General features: G+C 40.3%; 1 protein-coding gene across 2 annotated transcripts in view; it reads right to left on the reverse strand.

The window, feature by feature from the left end:
- neurl1aa (neuralized E3 ubiquitin protein ligase 1Aa) overlaps window positions 1-22846 on the reverse strand; it is a 76777-nt gene that overhangs the window by 24301 nt on the left and 29630 nt on the right. For both annotated transcript variants that reach the window (XM_061048384.1, XM_061048393.1), the window contains exons 2-3: window positions 9713-9963; window positions 8188-8509 (exon numbers count right to left, since the gene is read on the reverse strand). In XM_061048384.1, coding sequence (XP_060904367.1) covers window positions 8188-8509; window positions 9713-9963 — 573 coding nt within the window. The remainder of the gene's footprint in view (window positions 1-8187; window positions 8510-9712; window positions 9964-22846) is intronic.

Raw genomic sequence — 22846 nt, forward strand, 5'->3', positions numbered from 1 at the left:
TATTAAGTTGCTGGTAACAAATTCTAATTAAATCTGAGAGAGTTTGGAGTATCTTATCATCACATGCTAAAAGATGTGTCACATCTCAGACAGTCAGGTCTTCACCAGACTTGTGTCAGTCAAAGTGTTGTGAGCAGTTCAGTATTAGGCTTTGTTGTCACATACACTTTTGCTTTAGAATCTACCTGAGTCACTTTCCCCCCCAGGAATATCATTATTTTTTAGAAAAACATTATTTTACAGGATGTATTTCAGTCACCTTGTAAACTATGGTGACTGCACAGTGGTTCAGTGGTCTCACAGTGAGGAGGTTCCTGGTTCAGATCCCAGTCAGACAGGAGCCTCACTTTAGCTGAACCGTCACCGACGTGTTGTGAAAGGTTCAAAACAGGACGACCCTGCCACGCTAACTGATGCGGTGTCACAGATAAGCTAGCTCTTCTGACATGTCTTGGGAAAGACATAAACAAAAAGAGTCGTCTCTGCCGCGCCGTCATCCATCAAGCCTTCACACATTGTTTTACTCTCAGTGAAGCACTTCAGCTTTCAGGCTTTGGTTTTCCTTTCACCTAGCCCACATCTGTCATCTTTGCACAAAAGCACATTTCTGCAATCAAAGCCGTTTCATCTTGCAAAAATAAACAATTGTGTGGTTACATAAAGAGACGAGAGGATTTCAAGGGTTCAGCACAAAGATTTGAGCGTTAGTTTATGTTTGTAAGAAACCTGCATCATATCTATGCTTGACTCGATAATAAAAAATAAAAAAAACTACAGCTGCCGTCAATCATCTAATCTGGCAGAAAATGTTGCTGCTTCCCGATGGCACAATGTGACTTAATTCTCTAGTCAAGAGCTGTACCGTGTCATTGAATCCATCACCTGAGGACAATCCCTCATAACACACGTCAGAAGCTCTTTAGTTTCCCTCCTCCGCTCAGTTAAACTGCAGTTTTCTTGATGAAACACAGATATCCTCTCTATGTTTCGTTGGAACCAAATTAACTGCCTTGCTTCTTTGTGGTGACAGCTAGATTGGCCAGCTCTTTCTCTGTGAGTCAGCCTGGTTGAGAGGTGTTAGCAGCCTCAAGGCTGTGCAATCAGACTCCATTCCCCTGTCCTTAAGGGAAGTCCCACAGAGGGCCCCTCTTGATTAAAGCTCCACTGTGACCGACTCATACAATCTGAGTCCTGCTGCCTTCACAACAGTTGGAATTGCTCTGTTTGCTCAGCCTCCTTCACGATGTCAAGTAGAGTTCTGCTGTGTGTGTGTGTGTGTGTGTGTGTGTGTGTGTGTGTGTGTGTGTGTGTGTGTGTATGTGTGTGTACATTATGAGAATGACAGCTAACCTTAGGACTGGGACATTGGATTTATATTAAACAAGCTTTTCAAGTTTGATGGATTTCAAGCGTATGGGGACAGCTTCAGACTGCCCCAAAGATTATCTTGCCAAGCCTCTGAAATATTGTATTTGCCCAGTTCAAGACCAGGTGAGGTAGCACCTCAGGTGTCTAAGCAGAGACAACACCTCATCCAACACCTTTTCTCTGCAGCAGAGGCATGGCTTGAATTGCCCCTTAGCATGTTGTATGCCTCTGAAAACCATTTAAGTTGCAGTTTAGATCCAGTTTACATCCATCAGTGTTTTCAATAAATGAATCCTGTGGTCATGACCGTGCATATTAGGGGATGCAACCAGACGCCTCACTGGTTCAAACAGATCACAGATTTAGTTTAATCGATCAGATCTTAACGTAGAGCTCTATTTCTGGGATTGTTAAAAAACAAAAAAAAGATATTTCTTTATCAATGTCACGCACAGGTACCAGCTGATACTTGCACAGTAAACACAATCACAATAAGAGTGAATGGCGAAAAGTATCTTCTGATACCAATACACAATAGAATATGAGTGATATACGATAGGTTTCTGTGTGAAAGATTGCACAAGATTTGGCTAACAATATTTAAAATGATACTGGATTGTCTTCACATTTGTACAGCAAATCTCCAAAGTGCCTACATATAAATAAAGACTGCTTCTTTACATTGAGACTGCACAGGGATTCATTAGCAGTAGGCCTACATTAAAACCATGTTGATTAATGTTCCTTTGATCAAATGCATTCTGAACAGTGGATCTATATAGATCATGGATCAAATGTGATCCAGTGCACCAAGATGTGCATATTTTTTTTGTATGCAAATAGTGCTTATTAAAAATATATGGGAAATAATGCCTAAGAGTGTCTTTCTTCTTGATCTGTATTTTCTACAGAGGATGTTAATGTCAGTGGACCGTCCTATTAAGAATGAACAGGTAAGACAAGGGTAGAGTGAGGGGAGGTTTCCACTAATAACTTGCACGTTACATGGTTCTCCTGCATGGACAGGTAAAAGAAAAAAACGGAGTTTAAAAAAACAACAACCTCAACAGAATATCTAATATGGGACTGACGTGAGGTCACAGTATATAAAAGGAAATGATGGCTAAGAAAAGAGATTATTAGGACTTTATGATGTCACAGTGAAGTTGACCTGTATTAAAAATGTTGTCATTTTAGCAATTTATCCTTTTGGGTATTTTTGTGGAATTGTGTCATAATTAGCGTTCATTGCTGAGTGTAAAGATCCCAGTAACCCTTAACTCTAGTCGGCTCAGTCTTGAGTAAAAGAGTATGTTTGTGCAACATTTGAAATATTCACCTCCAGGTGTTACTGAGATGACCCCATCACAAGAATAGGCTAGTTGAATGGCCAACCCGGAATCATTAAGCATGCAGATATAGATATATAAAAGTCTTGAGGTACTCTATCCTTCATGCATCATCATCATCTATATTTCTTTACAGTGTCTCAGCCTCATCAGGAATTTGGAAAGTGGGAGGAGAAATCTTAACTTGCTGTTAACATGCTTGTGGAGGTGTGAGAGCACTTAATCACCCCTCCCTCCCTTGTTCCTGTCATGTATGATGAATCCCTCCGGTGATTCCCCACTGTGCCGGATTATCGCATGGTGCACTAAGGCTCCTATTTCAATCATTCTACATCAAAGGCGTTCAAAATGTCTCCCCAGGGTCAACACTCACTCTCCTACTCCGATAGCTGACCTCTGAGCAGCCTCAGGACGACGAACAGATGATACATGAATACAGAGAAAGATATTGTTCTTAGCATGTGTGAAATAATCTTTAAAATGAAGGCATCTAGAATCAATATTTTGTATCAATACTAGATCACTTAAAGGCGGAGTTGGTAATTTACTCCAGATACACTTTTTAAGATTTTGGTTGAAATTGTCTTTAGGTCCTGACAGATATTAATAACTCATGTGCTCTGAAAAAGGAGCAAAGAAAATCCTTCATCTGTAGCAGTTTGTAAGCCTGTAAAAACTTACGACCCATTGTTTGCCACGAGGTACCAATGTGATGAACCAATCAGATGCCTCCCTGTCTCCCTGCTCGTTCTCTACCCCTTGCATGCACTAGCCCACACGGTATGGCCCACACTCAGAGTGCATGTAAGTGAGGGGGCGTGGCTTTTGAGGGAGCACAGAGGGGAGGGGGTGGGAGTAGACGGAGCACTGAGGGAATGCTACTTTCAAAATCATGCTAGTTTTTCGAAAATTACCAACCCTGCTTTTAACTAAATTTTTGAAAATCCGAGGATCTAATTCTTGATACTTACAAGATCCAAATGATAAAATCTGAGTTACATTGTGGTGTAGGCAAACTGGGCAATCACCTAGAGCAGCACAATGGTTGTCCAATGTGCTATAGGTCAGAGCAACACACCTGTATGCGTTTTTTATATATGGAGCTGTAAAAATGCCCACATTTTGACTCCGGCATACTATAATTATGCTGACAATTTAAGCAGACATGGGTTGCACCAGACTTGTGTTTGGCATATTGTCGCTGATGTGCTGTTTCTTGTAAGTAACGTAGCAACAGAGGGGGGGCAAGCTATAATAAATGACTTGTATTACTACAGCAGTTCATACACATTTGTATTGAGTTCAATTGACCATGTAGACCAAAGATGTCTAACTGAAGGCCTGTACTGTCCACCAGAGATCAGGTTTCTATCATAACTTGCCATAGCGGTTATTTAGCACACACAGAAATTCTGCAATTCTACAAATCATTTAGCAGTTAATAAAACACAAGCAAGGATCTAGAGATAAGGAAACAACGTCAGTAAGAGACAGGGACACAGGTGCTGACAGGAAGAGCACTTTCAAAGTCAACAACATCGACAGCTGTTCTTGAAAGTTCTAATCAGCATCAAAATCATCCAAAATATCGTCATCTCATCGATATCATTCAGTATGTAGATGCTCAAAAAAGAGCTGGGTCTTTAGCTTTTTTCATAAAGGTGCAAAGGGACCCTGCAGATAGAATGGAGTTTGGTAGTTTGATCCACCACCGGGGGGGCGACATAGTAGAAGACTCTCGTTAAGAGAGATAGGGCCCTGTTGTCGCCATACATTAGTAGAGCATAGTGGGCGGGAGGGAGTGTAGACCTGGATGAGAGAGTTTAGGTAAAGAAGAAGCCACTTTTGTCGCTGTTTTGTAAGCGAGCAGCAGAGTTTTAAATTTGATGTGAGCAGTAACTGGGAGCCATTTGAGGGAGATGAACAGCCGAGAGACATGCTGTTTTAGGTCGAAGACCAGCCACGCTGCTGCGTTTTAGATAATCAGCAAGGGTTTGATAGTGCATGTATGTAGGAATACCTGCAATAGTCAATGCATGATATTACAAGAGCCTGTAGCAGGAGCTGTGTAGCATGCTCTGACACTTCAGGTCTGAGCGTCCTGATGTTGTAATGGGCAAATCGACATGACCGGGCGATCAAGGCCACTTGAATCTTAAATCCCAGAATGCAATGCAACTAGGTGCCCCAATCAAAACCTCAAAGCACCCCCCCCCCCCCCCCCTGTATAGCTGTTATGTGCAGCTATACAGTTAGCGCTATGTTGATTTTGCCTTTAAAAAGGATAAAAGGATGACATTTATATTCTGCGTGGGTTTTAAGAGCAGGATGTGGTTATCAGAATTACTAAAAATTAGGTCCTATAACAAAACTGCCTTCCACTTGTCAAACCATTAGTCATTATAGAGCAAGTTACCCATTTAGTGTTAATAAAAAACACTCGACTGAAAATACATTCTGTCAAGGGGATCAGCAAATTCACAGGATCCATTAACAGGAATGGATTACATGTAATAGGAAACATCATTTACCAGCTGGAAAAAATATATATAAAGTGATATGAAGACAGTCAAATGGTTGATCTGAATAGAAATACGGTGCATGTTTGTGTGTGTGTGTGTGTGTGTTTGTGTGTGTATGTGTGTGTGTGTGTGTGTGTGTGTGTGTGTGTGTGTGTGTGCGCATGTGTGAGCGGGTGTTTGTGTGTGTTTATGTGTGCAGACATTGTTCCTGCTGAATGGAGGAGACACTACAAGAGCCCCCTGCTAATTTACATCATGAAAGTGCTAGATACACAAGCTGTACTGAAATGTCTTTGAGCTAGAACGTAAATCCACCATAGAATTTTAATTCAATCTTTGTGCAGTCAGGATTATAGTATTTCCAAAGGAGGCACATATATATAATCTCATTCAGTGCAGAAAAATGCTGTAATGGAGAGAATATAAAATGTTATTGATCCCGGAGGGGGAAATGTGGTCGTCACGGCAGCAGAGAATAGAAAAGAAGTATCTGCTGATGGAAAACTGGTGCTTTCAAGTGAAAATGTGATGAAGAACCTAAATTAAAGTAAGAAAGAGCTTCAAGATAAATGTCACAACCTTTCCATATAAGCAAAAAATGTATTCAAAGAGGGTTACTTAGGTTTTCAGATTTCTGGGAACGACAAGAAATAAAAGAAAATACTTAATGCCTAACTTGTACCTCTTCTAGTACGATTATATACCTCTATGGAGTCAAAGGAATAAATGGTTCATAGAAAAATAAAGTATGGGTGGAAATAAATGTTTGTGTCCTGTTCGACATTATAGATTCACTTAGTGCTGTATTTCATTATTATTGTGTGTAGAGGATTTATTAATTATCTTTAATGCAAATAATGTCATTTATTTTTCACATTTATTGGATTCATTAATTTAATCAATTTATTTGGTAAACTTCATTACAGCCTATAGAAGGTAAGATCTGCCCACACAATGTAATTGAATTGGCTTCAAAAAGCAATCAGCAAAGGAACAGTGAAAACTCAGGATATCAAAATTCATTTAAAAAATAAACGTTAGAGGATAATTAAACATGTAAAAAATAACACAAATTATGTTGTCAGTTCAAATGAAAAACAATGTACAACCACAATGCTGATAACAGTTCATTTACAGTTTGTCTTTATTTTTGTTCTATAATTAATTCCTGTAATATTTCAAACATTTATCTTCCAATTCCTCCAGAGATTTATTTTCCATTTTTAAGGCACCCCTTTGACTCCATATACCTCTTAAGTTATGGGTTTATTTAAGAATTCTTTAGGGGGGGGGGGGGGAAAACATCTTCAAATGCCAGATGAAATAAGGAGTGAAAGCGAAGCAGAAGCCTCAGATGTGAAAGCCGGAGGGCTTATCTGTGGATAGGGAAAGGTTTGTGAAGCGTTGCGCACAGAAACGTGATGCACAGACCTGACACAATCGTCCATTCAATACCACAAAGGGGCCGTGTCTAGTCTAGAAGATGTAGTTCTATCTTGACCTTTCGGTGTAGCGTTCCACCCCTCTGAACAGGCCTCTGTTTGTGGGGGCAGATGTCAGTCAGTCGGCCCCCTGAGGAACAGGAGCGCTGCTCAGTTGGCTACCCTGCATATGGTCTAACTGTTAGAAGGGCGGTAGAAATGACTTAAGTAGGGCTAAGAGGAAGTTTTGATTGAAGGGGGGGGGGGGGGGGGGGGCCTTTAAGCAGTGTTTGAGAGGGGTCAGAGTTACAGACACTTCAATCAGAGAAAACCTTGGGGTGCTACGCTTGGCTGGTTGGCCTTTGCTGTTTGATATTTGAAACATTTTATGTGTTCCTCTTTATCTCAAAGGTTTTATTCCTTCTGCAAACACTTATATGTAAGGGTAAAATGTGTTAAATATGATTTTTGGACTAAAACATAAATTAAGAACAATAGGTTCCACTGGACAACAAGGGAGAGGTGAACAACGAGAGAGACACAAGTATGGATTCCCTCATGCTCAAAACACTAAACATCCACCCCCACTGGCCTGGAGATACCAGTGTCAATCAACTCAGAGCACAATTACAATCAAATGTGCTATCTATGGGACATGTGACCCCTGGTCTATTTTTACAAGCACACAGGGGATGACAGCATTGACTCTCCAGGGAAAAGAAATATGTGTATACATTCTCTCACATCAAAGCCTCGGCTACTACCCTGTGCTATGCCTCTGTGTTATGTATGTTAAGCTAGCTATAGCATACCTTGATAATACACAGCAGTGTGTCTCTAGTGTAAACAGAAAGGGGCCAAATATTGGTCGGATATAGATAGCCTTTGTTCATATTCTTCCACTGCCTCATGAAAGGCTTCACTGAAAACAAAGACAGGAAGGGTAACCTCTAGTAAAGGACGTGTTTACTGTCAACATGAGGACACAAGAAAACCTGCATTTTCATCTGCCGTCATGTAGAAAGTAAAAGCAAAACAATCGCAGGTCATCTGAAAATACCAAAAAAGACCTTGTTGCTTTCAAAAAACTCCTCTAAAGAAAAGAGTTTGAGAAAATAATATCCCAAGTGTTAGTTTTTGTATTGAAAACTGTGAAGAATTACATTTACATACAAGATTTTCATTGTCAGTTGATTGTTGTAGGGTGAAGGTTATACTCGTAGGGTAAAATTTAATCCACGATAACATACTGTTCCCAGACTTATTATGGCGATAAGTTATACACAATGTAAGCATTATGTTTTCCAATATATTTAAGCTATCAAAGGCAGAACTTGACACGCCCCCCCCCCCCCCCCCCCCACCCCCACAAAACAAGGCCTTAAAGGATAATACTGCTTTATTTCAACTCAGCATATTTCCCATAAATATGGCAATTGTGGCTCTATAGGTGGTGCTTACTTTGCACATGCCACAGGCCATTGTCAGCTTCGCCTGGTTAGTTATTTTATGTTTCTGCCGTCTTACCTAGCAGCTGTACTCCGCGGGTCAGACCGTAAACATCAATGAGTGCCCAGAGGGGCTCAGCTGTGCGGACTCCGCTGAAGAACAGCATGGGACTGGATTCATTAATGCGATAGAAGACTCTCCCCTTCTTGTCGACCCAAAAGGCGATGATGTTGCCCTCATTGGCAAACTCCTCGGGCAGTGCTTTGGCCCAGAAGCCGCTCTGTGACACCAGGTCGGGGCAGGCGTACTTAGGTAGGTTGTCAGAGTTTATCCTGGAGGGGTCTTTAGAGGTGAAGCCCAGACGTAGAGCCCCGCTCCAGCAGCACTGCTTTTTAGTGATCTGCGGACAAAAAAAACAAACAAACAAAAAGAAGCTTATTTCCTAGAGACACTGTAAAAAGTGCAGGCTTCTAATTGACATAATCCACAACAACTGTCACTACTTCATTGTTTTTAAATGCACATGTCCTTCATTGAAGTGGAGACCAAGAAGTTGAGTTGCTATTCACAGTACTGTGACCCAATTATCCAACAGTTTGAGGTTTCGCGTACAGCCGTAAAAAATACACATCCTGTCAAGAAGTTTTCAGGATTCAGGGAAAATCTCACGCGAGTCCTTCAAATCTGGGATATGAAGGAGGTAGTAAAAATGCTAAGGAATATCCGAATGGTTCTATTTTAAGATTTCTTTTTTCCTCTGTCATGAAGCTTGTGTGAAGCACTTTGAATTGCCTTGTTGTTGAAATGTGCAGCAGTTTTCCTCAACATTGAACTCAGGGTGGAAATGCTTATAACAGATGGGGTAATATTTCATATTGATCTGGGTTGCATAATATAAATCCAGAGAATGTAACAACTTGCTGGTTTGGCTTGGTTGGTGCATGACACCCCCCCTCCTGTCTCCCTCACATTACCTGTTATTTTAAAGATACCCCATCCAAAAGAAGGCAAACACAAAATAGCTAGCTGACAGTATTGTTGTTAGCAAGGAATTGGTTGATTGCTAATGTTAGTTGTTGTTTATTGCTATCTCAAAAGGTTATTAAAATCGTGTTTCACCTTCAATTATGGCCCAGCGTTACTCACTTATTCCACCATCTGTTGTATTTTCAGTTGATTCTGTGAAAAGAATTTCTAAGCTTACACAATAAAATGGAAAAGGCATGAAGCTCACAGCACTTTTTAGCTGAAAAGGTCTTATAAGCTTATGTTGATTGTATATGGTATCTAGTATGATGAAATACGGCCTAATCTGAAGTTTCACCAGCCATTTTTTTTTCAGTTTCTGATTAATCAACAAGTATAGTAAAATGTTGAAGATTTTTCTAGTTCCTGTACTTAAAATGATCCGTTGATTTCCCGGCAGCAAAATGTGTAACAGCACTTGGTCACACCCTTTGTTTGACATTTGAGGAAAATAGCTGTTGTGTATACAGTCATTTTTTGTGCGACTTCATATTTTAAGTTAAACGCTCAGATGAAAACAGTTTAAAAGCTTGAACATGTTTATAAGCTCAAGTGCTTCTCTCAGACTAAAAAATACCTTGAGGCGGACTTGCTCATACAGAGCGATGGGCCTGTTGCAGAATGTGATGGCGTTGCAGAAACTGGCCTGTCTCTTCGCGGTCTTCTGGGCGACGTCCATGACAATTTGGGATCCCTTGGTGTTCGGATGGAAGAGGAGCGGGCTGAGGGGAATTTGCCCGCCGATGATGCCACACTGAATGGGCAGACACCTTTTGGGTTTGTGGTGACATCGGTGTGACGTGGATGGAAACGGGCCACCAAGGGAGTCTGTTGGGAAGTGAGACAGAGATGAGCTTTTACTGTGAAACAAAAAAAAAGTCCTAATTAGAAACAGAAGGTTAAGACTGGTCACTGTAATTACTCCCTGATGTTTTGTTAGAAATCTGATGAAACGTTTTTGCATCACAGAAAATATCCTCCGATATTACAACATAATCTAAGATTTCTGAGTTCTTCTGTTAGGGTTCTTTGGTGATTATTTCTGAGCAATGGAGTAATGAGCTAATCAGCAATAATCACACTGGGCTCTGCAGGGTGAAAGGCAAATCTCAACACAGGTCAAGATTGCAAAACATGTCAGACCGAAATTATGATCCTCTGTTTTGTGCATACTGAACTTTCCCCAGACAAACAGCACTTTAGAAAGCCAACCTATTTCATCAAGTTTATCCACTGTGACTGCATAAGTTGGTTGCTACATTATTCTTGCAAATAACTATCCCAAAATTCAATCACAAGTCCCTGGCAAGACAGAACACAACACATATCACACCCTTCTAACCAAGACGTTCGACGGCTTGCAGTATTTCTGAAGAAGGCTCGGCCTGCTGCTTAATTATTGGTAGTAAATGTGTCTGAATGCAGTCTGCTTCAGAGTAGCTGAGGGTGGTAAGATCGAGGACTTGCACAGCTACTAGAAACAGCGTTTACTGGAGCAATTTGAACAGATTTATCAAAGCTGGTTTACTTCCAGATTTAAATTGTTAGATTAGCATTCTGAAGTCGAGCTGAGATGAATTGCTTCAACAGAGACGCTGATCCTGCTTCAACATGTTATAAATCATCATTCTGGGAATGTCAAATGATTTCCAGAAGTTTCAGTATTTGTGTTTAGACATTCCAGCATTTTGTGGTGAAGAGGATTCATTTATCTTCTGTTGTGCCCACATTCAGTCAAAATGTCTGCTCCGCTCTGTTGTATGTGTATGTAGTCCAAACTTCCCTCAAACTCTCACCTGCATACTTTGTATTCTGCAGTGGTCAACTTGCGGGCCAAAATAGAAATGGTGTTGGCAGAAGTAATTGTGATCATGGGTTGAGAGATAGATTCCCATTCCTGAGACAAAGCTCTCCCAGCTGTGTTGCATTATGGGCAATTCAAACTGCTGTCGGTGTAGGAATTGGTGGGTCTGATGTACTGGCAAGAAGGAAACCCCATCTTTTCAATTCTAAGTGATTAATACATCTGCATAAACATCAGAAAAAACCTGGTTTACCCTGATGTATCAGCATGTTGATGCCTCTCTGCAATCAAACTCCGCTCAACTATTCTGGAAACATTTCAGCAAAAAAATGTTTGGCCACCATTCTATGAGAGTCAAAAGCCATAGACCATCAATCATCAAAGAAATATAAGCTAATTCTGCCTCCAGTAGTTCAGTATTTAGAGTTTAATTCAGCCCTATGGCAGGTGGTTGCTTTCAAAAGTAAATGAAAATAATTGTAAAAGTCAAAGAAACGACGATTCACATTAAGTTTGTGGAGTTCAGGACTCACTGTCATTATCACAGAGGACAGTTTGACAAACAGGTGAAAGCTAACACTGGCAGCACCAGCTGTCCTGTGGAGTCCTGATAAGAGCAAGCAGCCAGTTCTAACGCTTTGTGCTCTCTCTCTCTCTCTCCTCCTTTGTCTGCCTCCTCTCCCTCTCATTGGTGTTTATCTCATAATGACCCATCCAGTTTTTTCACCCTGCAAAACGTGTGTACTGTTAAATCTGGCCCCCATCCTAAGAGCGTGGTCGAGGCCTTTTGTCTTAGGCTGGGCCACAGGAGAGCAGTTGTTGAATGTGGCTCACATGGTCCCGGACAGATTGAGCTGAATGCATTATCGGGCTGTAAAGGGGCGCAGCTGCTGTAGAGAGAAGGCTATGTGTGAATTCATGTTCCTTAGCAACCCCTCGTATCTAAAAGGTCTCGATCATTGCACTCATTCACTCTGCGGCTATCGACTGGGATACAGCATATGCCTTTTGTTCACTCAGATACAACGACGATATATTTAAAGTCAAACATTTAAGCTGTTTCATTTATTTGCTTGTACGCACTCTTCGGAGAGTAAACAGTGGAATAAAACAGCAGACCCAACATCTGTCATCCTCATTGATCTTTTAATCCTTTGTTTTAACTTACACCTTGACCAAGAACTCTTTCTTTAAGACTCAACGGCTTTGCAGCTATTTGTATTTGCAAGTCAATGAAAGGAGCTTCAGCGGATTAAGTGTATTAGAGCTTGGGGACATTTTGACCTTTCCTGATACCCAGGTTGAACAGTAAGAGTGAGAGTGTAGTTTCTACTGTATGTTTGATCGAAATAAACATTCAGAAAATATGACATTTCCTCAAGAAACAAGTCCTCACCTTCTTAAATTGATCACCCCCCCTTCCCATCTGGACATCATTTTATCTACCCATGCAGTTATAATTATATCAATAACATATCATGCCTATGTACAGCCTGATATACCAGAAACATTCACAGTTCTGATTGAGTTCTACTGTGAGTCTGGGCCTGCTATTGGATAGGGAAAGAGTAACTGTTAGTAGTTGAATCAACTCGTTAAATTCATTCAAATCAAAACTCAAAACTCACCTCTTTTCCCTGGCATTTAAAACAAGTTGAAACAGACCCCATTTAGCTTAGGTATGTATCTGTATGTATGTATATGCATGTAGGTATGAGGGAATGTATGCGTTTGTAATATGTATGTAGGCTGCATGTATATATGTATATGCATATATATGTTTGTGTCTGTGTATTTATGTGTATGTATATGTATGTATATGCACATGTATATGTATATATATATATATATGCATATGTATAGATTTTTTATTTATTTATTTGTATGCATTGCCTGTAAAGCACTTTGGTCAGATGAAGCTGTTTTTAAATGTGCTATACAAATAAACTTGATTTGATTTAAAGTCTATGTTTAAGTGTTAACAGCATTTCAGTCATTCCATGTTGTAATATTAAGTTTTCAAGACATGCTATTGTCTTTCATGAGAAAGCAAGTGTTACTTCTCTCAACAAGAGCTGCACCTACTTGGGTACAGTTTAAGTCTTCAAATGAACATGTGATGCTTTTACCTCATGGAGCAGACGTAATAAATGGACAGTTAAACAACTGCCAACTACCAAACGCCGACACATGCAGTTTAATTTCAGAAGCAGAAATAGTTGAGCATTAAGCCCCCAAAGAACCAGTTCTTTCCTCACGGCAAAGTTACTCAATTCATCTAAAATGATTGTTTTTATATAAAGATGTCTTCTATCTTGTATGCACTCTGCTAATACTCACTACAAAATACAACTCAATATGAGACTCCATGTGAATGCTAATGTCAGTCTGGTGGCTGTGTATGTTATTAGGCAACAGTTTGCTATCTAACAATTCCACAAATGTAAAAGGTACATGTCAGTGTATTCTGTCTATAACTAAATTTAAAGTGAATTGTTTTGACATTCATTTTCTACATATATGTGTTACTGCACTTAGTGGACACTGTGGCAGTTCCTCTACTGTTTAGATAAGTGTCTTACTAAAATAAATCCCCACATATAAATTCAGAAGCTGTCATATCAGAATGTGCTGTGTTTCATTGGCTCATAGATAACCTACATTAAAACACTCCAACACCCTTATTTCACTATATGATGTATTGCCACTGCCAGAGGACTATAGACCTTAGAGCATGTCACAACACAATGTTTAAGCGCTATGCTCTAAAGAGCTTTGAGTCATTCTGTGGATGTGAACTTCTTTATTTCAACGCAGCAGTTCTTCAGTTTAAGATTCACTGTTAACTCTAAAATCCCATGTTGAAGTTTGAAGTTGTTAGACAGACCAAAGCTACCTCGAGCCTGACGTCTGTTCTCACTCCTCCAATTACCTCGGCAACACAAATCCTTGAGTGTGCTCATGTCCGCAGTGCCCAAGATGTGACCCCTTGATGTAAAAGGCTTGAAATGGCTCCTTTAAACATCAATCTGTCAGGTTCCTCTTATAAAAAAAAAAACAGCGCTGTGTGTTTACTATCAGGGACAAGCACTTTTAACAGCCTCTCTGGAGCCTTGTTACCAAAGGTCAAGGATGTCTCATTATAATCAAACAGGGTAAAAGGTCTGTATAAGTCTGCCCCGTAGTGTAGAGGTCTTTATCCCACTAATAACAACACACAAACACACAACAGCTCCAATCCCTCATCACAATACACGGGCCTGTGTGCGACTAATACCTGTCATCCTCCAATGAACATCTCTGTGAAGCAGCAAGCTAATCTCTCAGCACTTTATAGGCCGACTACATTGAGTGAGGGCTGAGCTGTGTGTCTGTATGTTTGCTTTTTTTTTATCAAGTTGTTTGGCCATTACTCACCTGCCATCAGCTAAGTGGTTTACTATGCAAAGAGGATTTTCATAGATGGGAGAAAACTGTTCTGAGGTTTGGTAGACAAATGACTTCCTGGTTCATTTTGCACAGAATGAAACTGAAACACGCTCATTCGATAAGAGTTAAACTGGTTTATTTGAAATCAGGTTGATTATTATTGGCAAATATTGAATGCAGGAAGGTCTGGAATTGCACTTGGTGCATTGATTTGCAAAGGAATACAAACTACTTCTAAGGGTACCAATCAAATGTGGTGTGTTTACCATAGCAACAACTCTCATTGAAGCTTACTTGGTGTCAAATTTGTTACTGGAAATGCAATAAGTGCAGGGAGGAGGGGGAAATCTGGAATTTTTTTTTTTTTTTTTTTTACAGAAAAGTGTTGTGCCTTTTTGCCTCTTTGGATAGAGCAGCTGAAGAGAGACAGGAAATGATTAGAGGCCAGAGCAGGGGATGACACGGAGAAAAGGGCTGAGGCTGGACTTGAACCCGCGGTTGCCCTTATGAAGTCCATAGCCTCTGTACATCGGGCGTACAACATAACTTCTCATTTGTCATACAAGACAAATACTACAGAAGACTTTGACAGTCATCGAATATGTAATGTGGATGTTAATGACCTGACATTATTATACAATGTCAAGCTGTGCATTGATTAAAGAGGTCATATTATGCCCTTTTTGGGGTTCGTATATTTAATCTATGTACCTACTAAAGTATGTTCACAATAGCTAAAGTTCTAAAGAAGTGTCTGTTTTCATGTACTGCTGCTCCATGCACCAGCTCACTTCTGACTCTCTCTCTAAGGCTCTGAAGTGCCCACGGTCAGAGTCCCCACCTGTGCCGAGTCTGATCTGATTGGTCGACCTGTCGGCTCTGCCGTAATTGGTCAGTCGTTCAGCACGGTTCTCGGAAATGTCCCACCCCTTTTACCATATTGGGAATGTAGCCACTGGCTCCGTCCGAGGGGAGCAAAAACATTAGCACCTTAGCACTACTGTGCTACCGCAGGCTACAGCATATCGTGGGCGTGCTACAGAAGTTAATGGGCCTGCAACATGAGCTGCTGGGCTTGCCACAACGAGCCAATGGGCTTAGATCAGTGATATCACACTGACAAGACATCACACTGGCAAATTTTTTCGAGGGGGGCTAGAACCGAGCGTTACATGCAGCTAATGCTACAGCTAACAGGAGGACGTAGGAGAAGCCGCGTTTACGCAGACTTTGAATTTTTGCAAATAGATGTGCCTAAACATGCACAGGACACTTGGAAAACACACTAAAGAGTATATAAAACCAGAAAAAGCATAATATGGGCCCTTTAAAATGCAAACCTTAACAGGGGCCTGCAGCTGAACATATCCATTGAATGGTTCCAGGAAGAAAAACTCCAGTCTATATATAGTTACCATTAATTAGTAAAGATCAAAGACCTGTGCATGCCTTCTCCTTAGAAACCATGTTTGAATGTCACTTCATTTGTTTGGCACAAGAAAGTAAATTAAATCATTCAAAACCAAACAAAACATGTTTTATCAATTATGTTGCTTAACGCCATACTAATTACAACCATATTCAACATCCATGATGTAGCAAACAAAAAGACAATACAGCCACTTTAAATACAAGAATCTGAACACATTGGTAGTAAGAGAGGGTACTGGTATTACATTCCCACCACACAACAGTATACAATCCTTCTTACACAGGTACAGCTTAGTGAAGTCTGTTCTTATGTGTTCCAAACTATGTCCGCTTTGTTTTTCTGTCCTATGTGTGCTGGAACAAAACTTGCCTTTTTTGCAGAAACCATTGACCCAGATCTCCATCATATAACCATTGGGACTAATTTTAGCACTGTGGAAACATGATGAGTCTGTAGCATTCAGTCACAACAGCAGCAGTTCTTCTGAAGCACAGGTAGCCCACGTCCCAACCCACGCCCTGCACTTGTTGCTATGAAAAGCCCGGCTTAACAATCATCCAGGATATTGTAGTGAAAACACAGGCACACACACAAGTACAGTACACACACACACACACACACACACACACACACACACACACACACACACACACACACACACACACACACACACACGTATTCATTTCCAATCATGCAGAGTCGCTTTGGCTGTAACATAAAACTACAGAAGTGAAATCTATCACTATGAACAGATGGAACCATCAGTGTAAAGTGTTGCTAATGTACTCATGTATTTAAGATAAATCACCAAAACGAGTGGTTAGGAAAACATCTTTTGCAGTTTTTGTACTTCATGTTTACATATTGATTGTGTTCTCTTAGAAAACAAGAATCAGGAGGGATATCAAAACATGAGTTTCTTCTTTAACAAAAGGTTAGTGGTGTAAAAATTTTACTCATGTTCTTTATTATTACAGTGTCATTTACAACACCACCAACAAGCCTCGAGGGCAATGACAAACATCATCTTAATGATGTTTACATAGCGGCGTCTGGATGATGCATTCAATCCCACTGACTCATGATAAAATGGCATTTCAGCCTGATGTAGCACCGACTGTGAAATGAATCACGCAATAATAGCTGTGATTAATCACAAAGACATTATCATTTAAGCTGAGGTGCTTAAAAAAAATACAGCTCAGGAGGGTTGACTTTGTGCACTGTATGCACCAGCAGGCGCTCCACAGTGGATTACATTTCTTCTTCTTACTCATCTTCAAGGTGTCCTCGCATGTGCTTTTGTACATGTGTGACAGATGCCACACGTACAGAGTCAGTTTGTGTAACCCAATCAGCTGTGTGTGTCTCAATGACTGTAAGGTTACTGAGACAGTAACTGAGCTGTGGCTGCTATTCTACCTGCCGACACTCATTACAGACTCATCGGTCATTATGTTGGTGATGACTGAAGGGCTTGACGTGCTGCTAGGCAACGACTTGACACATCTATTGGTTCAGTGTTGATGCACTGATAGATGACTCGTGCCCATGGTAATGCTTCTCTGTGGGGGGGTTACCATAAAGACAGCGGTCAAAGCAGCAATTCATTAATCCTGCAATTCAAAGTTATTTACTTTTACATCAGCTGCTAACTGGTGATTTATTTGCTCCCCTTAATGTGTTTTAGGAGCATACAAATGACCGTTGTCCTGCACCAGAGTTTCAGACTTCAACTGACTGAAATAAAAATAAAAAATGGATCCACTTCAGCTAATAAAAATTAAAGTCCAGCATTTCCACAGACTGTGCAGCCTGCACTCTGCTCTTCTACTTGCATTAGAAGTGCGTTGGGTTGGGGTGCCAGATAGCGTAGCGGTTATGTCGCCCACCCCCATGTACAGAGGCAACAGTCCTCTTCGAAATGGACTTGGGTTCAAATCCGACCCCCCAGCCCCCTTTCTGCGTTTCATCCCCCACTCTATCCTCCCAGCGTTTCCTGTCAATCTACAGCTGTCCTATCTAATAAAAGGCCAAAAATAACTAGGGTCGCTGTTGCCTCGTGGAGTTAAACATACATCAGATATACTTCAGTTTGAATAAAAGCTTTCTCAAACTCCAGTCAGTCCATTTCATTGGCTTCTTTTTTTTTTCTACTGCTTGGTTTATAAGATATCAATGCCATTTTATCCAATCTAATTTAATGAAACAAACAGTTTCACCATAATCTAAATTGACAACGATTGGAGCAGCAGTAGCTCAATCTTTAGGGACTTGGGTTTGGATACGGAAGATCGCCAGTTCAAGTCCCGGTACGGATCAAAGTATGAAGATGGGCTAGTTGCTGCAGAGGTGCCAGGTCACTTCCTGAGTACCGTTGATGTGCCACTGAGCAAGGCATCAAACCCCACAACAGCTTTGGGGTCCTATTTGTGCGTGTGTGTAATTCCTTTGCTTTTTTTGACATACTTTTCTCTATTCATTTGGTCAGCTGAGTAAAGACAGGAAATACAAATAAGAGAGGGTGGAGCTTAAAGCAAAGAGCATGTTGGAAGTGTTGGAAACCAAAAACCAAAACTTGAACAGAAACTAAAGTTTAACTTTATTGTTCTCTTGGGGGAATGTGTCTGTAAAACACAGATCCTAATATAAATAATAACAAATCCAACTACCTAGTATTTTCTACTTCTTAACACTTTCTGTCTAGTTTCCTACCCTGGACACATCTCCAGTAAAGACACTCGTTTATCAATAATTCACAGGGTGATGACCTGGCAGTGAAAGGTGAGACAGCAGAGATGATGAAGTTCAACTGACGTCATCCAACTTATCCTCCCGCTGTCCCTGCAGTCTCTTCACGAGAAGGATTACACAACAGGGATCAATAAGTAATAACACTGCATGCTGCATGTATACAATGGAGCACAATGCAATCCACTGAGGCTTGTTTGACAGTGAAAGAGGAGCAGGCTGATGGAGGGGCGTAATGATATGCAGTGTGTATCGACTGAACACAGGCAAGATGCTATTCAGTGCTGGCTGGCAGTCATTATGTGGGTGCTGCCTTGAAGGTGATCTGTCGTGAGGATGAGAATGGAAGGGTTGGCTGTGCACGTGCACACACACACACACACACACACACACACACACACACACACACACACACACACACACACACACACACACACACACACACACACACACGTTACAAGCGGTTGCACATGCTTGTAAATGTGAGGGGATTTTTCCTCCTGTGTTGATGCAGGTGACAGATTGATATTCCAGCAGTCAGAGGTGGTAAGGATTTTATGGATGTCACTTACACACACACTTAACAATGCCACCTGACCCTCATATGTTTCTGTCACTCCATAGAAACGGCCTGGACCTGATTAAAGTTTTTTCTAATTCTAGCTCCTGCCCTCATACAAACAATAAGGGAGAGAAACAAGATAGAGGGAGAAGAAAATCAAGATATTTTCAATGTGGACTGAATGCATTCAATAACCTGTCCAGGTCTGATTCTATGAATTAAAGAAACTCTATTTATGTTGTGTAGCATCTCTTCAGCTCTGTCTCCGCTTTGCATTAGGATACTGAATGTTATTCACAACTAGCAGAGCCAGACACTCCATCGAATGAGCCTGTGCAGCTCAGACACTGGCCCACTTTCAGTCAATCGGGAGCACAGAAGTGGAGCTCCCACACACTCAGCAGACTCAATTATGTAACCAACTCAGCAAACACTGTTTGGATGTGCTCTGCTGCTTCACACCTGAGAACAACAGCCTGCAGAGGTACAACTTCAGAAAGCATGATCTTTTCCCCAAGTCACACCTTTAGGTAGAACAAAAACCCAAAGACCTAAATGTTTTCAGTGGGTCCAAAATCAGGCCAGTAGCAATTTAATTGATAAACATTTTGATGAGGTATAACTTCCCGACAAGCTGCATGAACAGAGAGCAAACAAAGGTTAAAAACATCCCCTTCAATCATGCTTTCTTTCAATTTTCCTCTTCGTTTTCAGGTACAAGAAGGATCCAATGCTTTCTATCAATGTCGTCATAGCAACGCTGATTTCAAATTTAGTTCCATTCACTTGTTCACATAATATCTCTAAATATAGATATCGGCTACAGTGTTTTTTATGGAGCTTCATTTACTTTAACTGGTCTGTAAAAAGTAGTAAGAACCGATTATGAATGAGTTGTAATGATTAAAAGTCTGTCAGATAATTCTACAAAATGGAACTTGATTTATATGTTTGTGTGAATTAATACAATTTGTTTAAGTAAAAGTGTATTTTTTATCTTCCTAAAAAACTTCTAAATTATTATTTGCACTGTAACTAAATATTGACACACAAGGAATTGTGTCTTTTGATACTTAATCATTTCCCCAAAAACTAAATGATTAACCATGAATTTATAAGAAAAGACCTAGCCTAGTTATTTATTGGAAAAGAAAAATGTTCCTTTGCTAGGATGGCACAAAAGTGAACAGTATAGTTGTCCTTATAAGATAAAAAAAACACGTGTATGTCCACTGTGTCTGTGTGTGTGTGTGTGTGTGTGTGTGTGGGGGGGGGGGGTACAGAATATCAGTGTGTTCATAAATGTAGGCTATAGAAATGTACTCATGTAGAACATGTATGCAAACATGTTTAGTATGAACACATGCCATCTGTCATATGTTTTTATGTTTCTACTACTGTTGTTGTTCTTTGTGTTACTTTTGTTTTCTTTCCTTGTTCATTTTTGAGCTCATTATTTAAAAAGTTAGACTTTAAACCTTGGTTAGTAGCCTACGAACTGTTAATAACATGCATTAAATCGTTCCAGAAAAACCTAAAAAGTTACCAGAACCACCAGAATCTTTCAAATACAAAGCCCTGATCAATGTAATGTGCAAAATTACCCATTTCTTTTGTTCTATGCAATGTAATAAGAAGGATCATGTAGAGAGCTGGTTATTATTGCAACATGTATTGCAATGAAAACCAGCTGACTGTGTATTTCACCAAAGAACTTCAAATTGGCCAATTTTTGAATGCTTTTTGATTCCTGAGTATTCTCTTGGAAAAATGGTTGCATTGTAAGTACTGTATGTGAGCAAAATGACAGAATACACAGAGATGATGTAGAAATATAAGCCTGATGGCAAAATCATTCTACACATTAGACTGAATCCAATAGAAGAAAATGACTAGTTTATATTATGAAAGAGGACATTCACAGGCTTAGTTAAGTTTCTAAGAAAATGAACAGTCTATTTCCAGAGCAGATTTTTTTCTGCTTGTCGTAGCAGGAGGAGTGACATTACTTGAATTACTTGAAATGAGCCATCAAGCACATCAGCTTTGTCATGGACATCTGGTGCAGATCCCTACCTATACTTACATTTTGTTTGATACAGACATATTTTGAACATCTTCGCGCCTGCATTTATGTTCCACATCAATGTAGAAATCTTTCTATTTCTGAGCATTTAAGGCAGAAACAACTCTTTGTTGGGTTTACTAAATGGTCATGTGGTTTATCCAGCAGAGCATGCTCCAAGTTTAACAACACTCTTGCTTTTTTACGTTGGTATTGGCCTATAATCCCATATTGGTTGTGCTCTACACACTGGCTTAACTTGAATAATGCCAAAATCTGTACCTAACCTTTCAACATGATTTATTAGTTGACCTCCAGTCAAACCTATATCAGTTCTTAGATGTCATGTGTTAACAACAGCATCCCTTACGACGCTATTTCTGAACGGATTTCATATGCACTTAAAAACTCACCTGTTTAAAGGCGGTATTTACTTTGTGAGCGGCCAGGGAATATTGCTTTTTGAACGCCACACACAGCCAACAGAGAGCAATTGTGTGAGAGGTGTGTGACCTTGATCCTTATGAGGAGGCGGTGTAGCCGCCTCGTCCTGCTGCTGTCTTAGTCTGTCCCTCTTTAACTAATTGGATTAATCCTGGGTCTTTAATTAGAATGATCAGGTGGTCTAAAGCAGGAGAGGCTGTACAAACAGAGACTTGGCTTAACTCCCAAAGTCTCCCTTATATGTAACAGAAAAGCATGCAAATAACAATATTCAAATTGGACGAGCTGTTCATAATATCAGCTCCACTGTACAGTAAAGCATGCGTACTGTTTTTATATTCCTGCGATGTTGCAATATAGTCAAGTTTGTATTTTATTTTATTTAAAAAATGTAATAAATCATACCGATTTTTTTTTATTGTAACCAGAAAGCTTTAAATAGGACACTTAAACTGGCCTACATTTTCCCTATGAACAACACAGATGCTACACTGTTGACTTTCACTCTTGATAAACTGACTAAACTGGTAAATCCGCAAACAACAAACATCCTGTTGTATCCCCCACTATGCCCTTTTTTTTTTGTCTGTGAAAAAAATAACACTAACCTTTTTAAAAGACCACATCAAACCATGGGCTACTTTTTTGGGAAATAGAGTCAGCTGTTTTTGTTTTTAGCCAGGAGCCATCATGTGTGATGGATTCCTCGCCCTTACTGCCAGTATCCAGAATAATGCGATAGGAAGTCGATATATCGATGTTTTTTGAAGCACAGCTGCACTCACTGTCCCTTCATTAATGAGGGGGGAGGGGGGGGGGGGGGGGGATACGGTATTGCACTTCACTGAGCAGAACAGAGCAGAGGGAAACCCCACAACTTTGCATCATTCACTCACAATTTCCTCGCCCCCTATTTAATACTAAATACACAGTTTTATCAGCTTTATCTAAAAAAATAAAAAAAAGTCTTTACTATGACGGGAAGAAGTGGTGACATCCGGTTAGATGCACCGCCTTAATTAAAAGGCTGCGCGTCTCCAGACTCCTATTCTAATTAAGCGGAGTGACGTAACTGTGACCGAAGAATAGGCTGTAGTGGCAATATGGTACCTGATAACACAGCCAGTAGCTTACTGTAAACATAGCAACGGAATAATCACAAAACCACTATTTTAAAAAAAATCGCTGGAGGTAAACGCTGAGGCAGTGAAGCATTAATATTAC

The sequence above is a fragment of the Labrus mixtus genome, chromosome 2 (assembly GCF_963584025.1).
Source record: "Labrus mixtus chromosome 2, fLabMix1.1, whole genome shotgun sequence".
Classification (NCBI taxonomy): domain Eukaryota; kingdom Metazoa; phylum Chordata; class Actinopteri; order Labriformes; family Labridae; genus Labrus; species Labrus mixtus.